Source organism: Idiotropiscis lumnitzeri, chromosome 4 (assembly GCF_059441095.1).
Source record: "Idiotropiscis lumnitzeri isolate Australia: NSW breed Sydney's pygmy pipehorse chromosome 4, RoL_Ilum_1.0, whole genome shotgun sequence".
NCBI classification, from domain to species: Eukaryota; Metazoa; Chordata; class Actinopteri; order Syngnathiformes; family Syngnathidae; genus Idiotropiscis; species Idiotropiscis lumnitzeri.
The window spans coordinates 3,372,557-3,379,737 of record NC_142394.1 but is presented as its reverse complement, the minus strand read 5'-3'; the positions used below and the strand labels follow the sequence as shown (position 1 = coordinate 3,379,737).

The following is a 7,181-nucleotide window of genomic DNA, read 5'->3' as shown; positions in this document are numbered from 1 at the left end:
AGTGGAGGAAAAAATACACACCACTGCAAACTAAATGCACAGTAATACACGTTATGACAGCGTCTTCGTCCAATCTTTGTAAAGACAGATGTTTCTGTAACTAGACCTCGTTTCATTGTGCAGATGAGCTTATACTGTGATTTGTAAGTGTATATGAAATCACTTGTTTATTTTTTTACTCTTATTAAAAAAAATGCCATTAGAAAAAAAAATAAAGAAAACAACTTGTCCTCACCCAGTTTTGTGTCTCTATGTTCAAGGGTCCTTCTGGTCATTTCCTTGCATAATGCTAATGATAATAATGCAAATTTGCATTTAAGGACACCACAATAAAAGTAGACCTCTTATTGTTTGGCAATTTAATGATCACAAAATGAGGCCAGTAAATGCCACATATAAATAATTCAGTTCAACACAACAGCTCCAGCTTTTCATAAATATCACAGGACATCACATGATGCAACAGACATATACCCACGACAAAGTTGTGCGTGAAGGAGTTGAAAAACATCTAGTAAACATTGAGCTGCAAGAGCGGCCACTTTTCACACAGCGGCTGAAGCATATTTAGTATCAATAATTCACACATCAATGACATATGCAAAATCACAATAACATTCAGGTAATGCGAAGGGCCTAACTACTGAGTGAGTTTTGGTATTCTTTACTCTCATGGTAGAAATTCTGCAAAATTATTTTTAGTGCTGTTGTAAGTCATAGTCAAACATGTTCTAATGTTTTTCTTTCTAATTGATCATGCGTTATAAAAGTGAACCTCTGCCTTCGCAAGCCATTGCACTTACACACAGTAATAAGGATGCATAACCAACTACACAAGTTTCTTAATTTACTTTTTTTCATCCAGAACTGGAGTGTTGTCATGATTTCTTTTCCTGGAGTCAAACTGCATACAGTATATCAAAAGTGTTGCGTTTACATGAAAAGTAACCACTGTAGGAGTTAGCGTTGAGGTGCAAAGAGAGGGCACTGCCAGAAGGGAGCAGTGTGGATGTACGACTGAGTGGAGCGCAAAGCCGCCATTAATGGAACCAAACAGTTGACTTGAAAGAGAAATTGCAACAACACCTCAGCACAAAAACATATACCATCCCAAATATTTTTTTTTCAAAATCCAACTCCCCCTAAAAAATGACAACTGTGTTTTTTACAAAGCTGAAAATTGTATTGATGATACTTTTTTGTTCATGGTGTGTGTAAATAAATATAAACATAGTCCAGAATTATTAATTCCGTCCTTGTTTTTTTTTTTTTTTTTTTTTTTTAGGTTTGACGCAATACAGTGAAAAGACATCTAGGGAGCACTTGCTATGACATTAAACCCTTGAATTTACTTATCCATGACCAAGATAAACAGGGTGGGAAAAACATGACTGTGAAAACTTTAGTTTTTCACTTCAAGCACATGGATGATGACGCCATACTTGCGTCAATTTGTTTTGCTTTGCCACGCTGGATTGAACCGAACAACACAACAAAGTTCATGGAGACCCCGGGCAGGGCTACTTCCACAAAACACACAGGTTACTAACACTGACTGACTGTGTTCCCTCCTCCAGCCATCTGTTGCGACATTTGGCAAACTGTCGCTGCAATCAAAGTAAGTTACCACAACATGACTCAAGAGACCCTAGTCCCTTAAAGCAATTTAGGCAGAGAATGTCAGCTGTATCGCCAATAAAGTTCTCCTCATCAGGCTCATTCTCAAATTGGTCCTTTGGGTGATGGCAGCATTCAAAACAGGGAACTTTGGACAGCGGTGTTGTTTTAAGGGAGGAGATCAGATCCTGTATCTTGACAGTGGTGATAATGGATTTACTTTTGTTTATTGGGCTGGGCTCAGATGGGGCATTTCCTGGAGACAGACACACCAAGGGAAGAACTCTGAGCCGAGACACTTCTGGATTATTTCATGGCACTATAGATGAAGTCTGGAAAATGTTCCTCAAGTGACAAATGCGCACTGCTTGTCTCTTGTCATTAAGATGTTTAGTACATAACATATCTTGGCCTCTTGTTAAGTCTCGGCTATTCCCGCCCCCCCCCTGTGGGGTATGCGCGCACACGCAGGCACACAAAAAGCCACACACGGTAATGTTCATGTTGTAAACACAGTACTCTCATTCAAACACAACATTTAACAAAACACTTGTGCATCCATTGGGTATTACATTCAAATGAACCAGTGCGATGAAGGTAATTAATTGCTTGCTCAGCATGTGGCACTGAGAACATTTAACAGTATGCTTATTAGGAAACGTTAGTGCTGAAAATGGAATCGCTGATTCTCTACAAATGTGGAGGGTTTTTTTTTTATCACAAAGCCGACAGAGAATGGCCCCAGGCGTTGCTCAGCTTGTACCGGCGAGACGGAGATAACTGTTATTTATCAGTGGCGCTATCTGCTACACAACTTCCCGAGGAGCAGGCTGTAAAAGGGAGATCATGCTTAGCGGGGGCCCCACAAAACAGCTGAAGCCGCTTGATCCCATACCTGTTGTTCATCTATCGTATTGTCATGGAGTACAGGAAACTTGATCAAGGCAAAATTAAGCTGGAATGGTTTTGGAATGTTTCACAAAAAGCACCACCCATGATGACATTTGAAATCTAGTTTGATGAATCTATAATCCATCCCTATCGACAGAAATGCCACCGTTTGTGAGGATAGCTCAAACGGCCTCAGCGCTATCATGCTGTGGCGGTACAAATGTTCAAGCTCACATTGAAAACAATGTGGGTGAGGTAGATGTCATATCGACAGAATGAATGAGTACAATTTGTAACACGATAAATACAATTTCCTTAAAGCAGAATCCCATGCCTCGAACATGCTGCTTGACTGGCCTTACCTGCCAAAGTCAACGGGTGCATGACAGGCGTGTAAACATTAAAGCTGCCCTTTGGGCAAAAGTCTCATAGTTTAAAGTACAGCTTTTACAATAGTGAGGTCTTTGCTGCAGTTCCCATTGGAGTCCACCGCTCTGTCCTCAACACTGTCAACACATGCTCCTTGCTCCATACAGCCCTCAGTGGCATCGTTTTCTTCCGAGTTCCCTTTACTCCGCCCCTGCGGCTCACTCTGCCAACTGTTTCTATCGTAGATGTATCCATTCAGAGGTCCCGCTTTGGAAGTGTGGTTTCTTTTGAGGCAGAGGATTTCCTTAAACGCGTATCGAAACTCTGGGCTCCGGCAGTAAATGAGCGGATTGAAGGCTGAGTTTGCGTAACCTATCCAGTTGAGGATCCTAAAAGTGAGGTCGATGTCTTCCACCTTCCAAATGGCAACCACCACATTGAGAAGAAAGAAGGGCAACCAGCACAGAGTGAAGATCCCCATGATGATGCCCAGCGTCTTGAGGGCTTTGTGTTCCCGCAGGCAAAATTTCATCTTCTTTTGCCCCCGTCCGATGTTAGCGTCCATCGGTTTGAGATTGTCGCTGTTGTGAAACCGCCCCACGCTTTGATCAATCTTTCTCAGCTGGCGCTTGGCCTCCTGGAAAACTCGGCTGTAGACAAACACCATGATGACCAAAGGGATGTAGAAAGAAATGATGGAGGACGTGATGGCGTACGCCATGTTGGTGTAGAATTCACAGCAGTTGCTATCATCGATACACTCTTTTGCTTGTCTATCATCGGATATCCACCACTTCATGTGTATGGGCAGGAACGATATCAGGGCGGCGATGATCCACACCAGCACCACCACGATGCGAGCCTTACACTTTGTCAGCATGGTCTGGTAGCGGAAGGGCGAGGTGATGGCCAGGTAACGATCTATGGCGATGACGCACAAGGTCTCAATGCTTGCGGTCACGCAGAGAACGTCGGTCGCCGTCCAGAACTCGCACCAGAAACTACCAAAGTGCCAGGTTTTGAAGATGATATAACATGCACCAAAGGGGACCACGATGAGACCCATGACCAGGTCGGCACAGGCCAGGGAGGTGATGAAGCAGTTGGTGACGTTTTGCAGCCGCTGGAAGCGGGCGATGGCCGTTATGACAAGGATGTTGCCGAAAACAATGCAGAGGATGAGCGACGACATGATTATGCCCAGCACGATCATGGTGGCCTCACTGAAACCCTCCTCGCTTTTGCTCACGTCTGATGAAGAGTTGATCATCTCTGGAGTCACATTGAGGTACAGTGGGGGGCTTGGACTTCCCATCTGAAGCGACAGAATTCCATTAAAATTACCATTTCAACAGTGGCCTGTTAAGACCAGGATAACTTATATTGAAAAAGTGCAACATGCAAGCGAGACTCTTTTAAAAAAAGCAAGCACTGAGAAATGCACACCCACATGTTGACAGTTAGTTAAATTACACCCCAAATGTTGCCAAAGAAACACCCTATCCAATCCTGCAAAGGTTCAGCAAGGCCACTTTAAAACCCCTTTTAACAAGCTGTCCATAAAATAAAAGTACAAACCTCAACAGGTGGTTTCCTTCCTTCCGTGAAAAGTCACTGTTGACTTTTGGTTAAAACTTCAGCGCCACGTCTTTCTTTCGACGGACTTCTCTTATACGGCTGGTGTCTCACTCAAACTGCCCCTCAGTTTAGCAGCGCTGCTTCTCATGTGTCTCTCAGGCTATTTGTCAGCGCCCTTATAACATGCGCTGATGACATCACGGTCAGGGCTCAGCCAATCAGGAAGCTGGCAAAGCAGAGGCAGCTGAGCGCTTCGGAGAGTTTGAACACATTGTGCCTGCAGCTGCGACTGCATAAGACAAAAGCTGCCAACATATAAATACTTTAAATTCCCAAAATTAAATCTTATTATGACAATACACAACTTCATTTTGTTGTATCGTTTTACAACGCATAAAATGTGTTGGAATATGGATGTGATTAACAGTTCAGACTTTGGCTCTAAATTGTAAAGAAATTCTACCCACATGGAGTGAAACTGGCAAGTTGAACCTCATTTGAGCTATACCGCTGCCAATTTTCCATGCAAAACATGTTTATTCATTGTATTTACATGGTGCCTACTGCACATTCAGACAAGAAATGCCCTTACAGAAAAACCCAATAAAGACAGCTGTTTGTCCAATTTGAGGGCTTTGCACCACCACTCAATAATTTATGGGCACAGACCTTGCTCTTTAGTGCACTCAAAGGACGGAAGTGTGCATTTCTGGGGAAGCATAAATTTTTTTTCCCATGTCTTCACGTCTGCATTACAGTGTTTTCAAACATCTTCTTATCTGCACTCCACGTCAGGCGAATCTATTTAATATATTCGTGTCACATGCTTAGCTCGCTGAACACACAAAACTGCAGATAAAAATAGTGTGAGGTGAGACAGGCACTATTCTGCCACACTGCAGGGGGCGCACAAGAGCATGCACACTCACATTGCAGCCACTTTTCATCCAGCCTGCAGGGTTTAAATATTTGCAGTATGTAAAGTATTCAAAGGATGGCTGATGTTCTCAGAGTAACTGGATGCAACGCATACTATTCAATATTCCTGCCGAAACTTCAGTGCTCACTCCAAAAACGTCCTGCTGCAACACCTTCATCCAGACTGTAGTTTGGAGGAACGTGTAGTATTTGAATCTCACTGTACTCTCAAAGGTCAGGTCACATCATTCCGATACGAAAAATGAACAAAGAAGCATTTTATATACTTGACTGTGAATAACATTTTATCCCAAAGCAGGAAACACTGATGCTTCATGGAGGGCCATGTGCTGGTGCCACAGGCGCTGTTCTTCACCCCTGCGCCTCACAATGAGCTCTTAGAGAGATTCATATGACCTGTGACGCAGAAAGAGATCCAATCAAGTCCACCTTGTTCTTCCCATTTATGTGGCAAGTCACGTAGAGTCGCTCTGAGTCTTTTGATCAGCCTTTTATAGATAGATAGATAGATAATGGATAGATAGATACATAAATAGATAGATAGAGATAGAGAGATAGATAATGGCAATTATTCAACAAAGATGTACAATGAATAGGTAAAACGTGTTGTTTATTAACATATCAATTATTAACGAGTACCGCTAATAGTCATTTGAAATTGTTATCCATGTACTTATTATCAGACACAGTTTTGTATTTGGCATATTCAAGAGTGGAAGTATGAATTCCCCACGAGCATTTCTGGCTTGACACATTTTCTCGCTTTCGTTACAAAACAGAGCAAATGCACGTCTCGTTTGTTGGGCGTCCGGCTGTTTTGCAAAAAAGGATCTGCATGTTTGATTAATCATGACCGGCTTCCTCCGTCTGTGATATTTACATTCCTGCATCCTGTCATTTGCAAACAAAAGATGACAGCATCTGTCTACAGTTCAGAACATTTCATTTGAACATCATCTTGTAACCTTATAAACTGCACAGTTACAATGACGTCATGAAAATGCTTTCATGCCCCTTCGTAGTTGTTGGTGTCGTTTTAATGACCCAGCTTCCACCTTCCCATATTGATTTTTCCTGTAATGCCTGAGAAACAATACCTGGAGCAAGGAAAGGAAATGCAAAGGCCTTAAAGGTTTCTCGCCCTTTTCGTTCTAATGTTGACCCGTTTTACTGGTTTTGCATTTGTGTAACTATGAGACCATAAGCACACCAATGAAAACAATGAGAGCTGAAATCAGCAAGGGACTTCCAGTCGGTTGAAGTAAATCAAAGGAACTCAATTTTGCAAATATTTGTCCTTATTCCAATGAAGTACAAATATTGCTCATTATTTTGTCTCCAATGAAGCTCCTAATTTTAGAAAAAAGAGACAAAAGCACATAATGAGTCACAATAAAAAATATTTACCAATCACTTTCAGTCACAGTCCATTCAATCTTTGTGCCAATCTTTTTCTTATTAGTCAAGAAAAATACATTCGCCCTGGGATTAATCCAGGCCAGAAACAATTAAGCGATTTGATTTTTAAGGCTCCTGGGGGACTGTTGTGCTGACCCATAAAAATTGGCGTGCAACAACTCAAAATATACTTTGCAATGCTATAAGTAGTATCTTGTTGGAAAAGATATCGCTCATGCAAAATTGGTTGATTTACAATTCATCGACAGTCATTCATTTACATCATACATTGTTTATTAAGTGGAAATTGATATGATTGTATTATTTGAAATATAGTCGCAAAATCAGTTGGAAACAAAACACACTGGACCATATGTTCAGGGAATAAA

The 7,181-nt window shown here is 41.8% G+C and overlaps 1 protein-coding gene across 1 annotated transcript; it reads right to left on the bottom strand.

The window, feature by feature from the left end:
* Positions 1 to 356: 356 nt before the first annotated feature.
* Positions 357 to 4,598, bottom strand: adrb2a (adrenoceptor beta 2, surface a). The gene is made up of 2 exons (XM_088294990.1): positions 4,456 to 4,598; positions 357 to 4,192 (listed from the first exon to the last, which is right to left on the bottom strand). Exon 2 carries the CDS (start codon positions 4,190 to 4,192, stop codon positions 2,942 to 2,944), a length of 1,251 nt encoding a protein of 416 aa, XP_088151116.1. The 5' UTR covers positions 4,456 to 4,598; the 3' UTR covers positions 357 to 2,941.
* Between the last annotated feature and the right edge of the window lie 2,583 nt (positions 4,599 to 7,181).

Excerpts from the sequence above, each read along its gene's own strand:
- adrb2a (XM_088294990.1), bottom strand. The coding sequence starts at position 4,192 with ATGGGAAGTCCAAGCCCCCCACTGTACCTCAATGTGACTCCAGAGATG.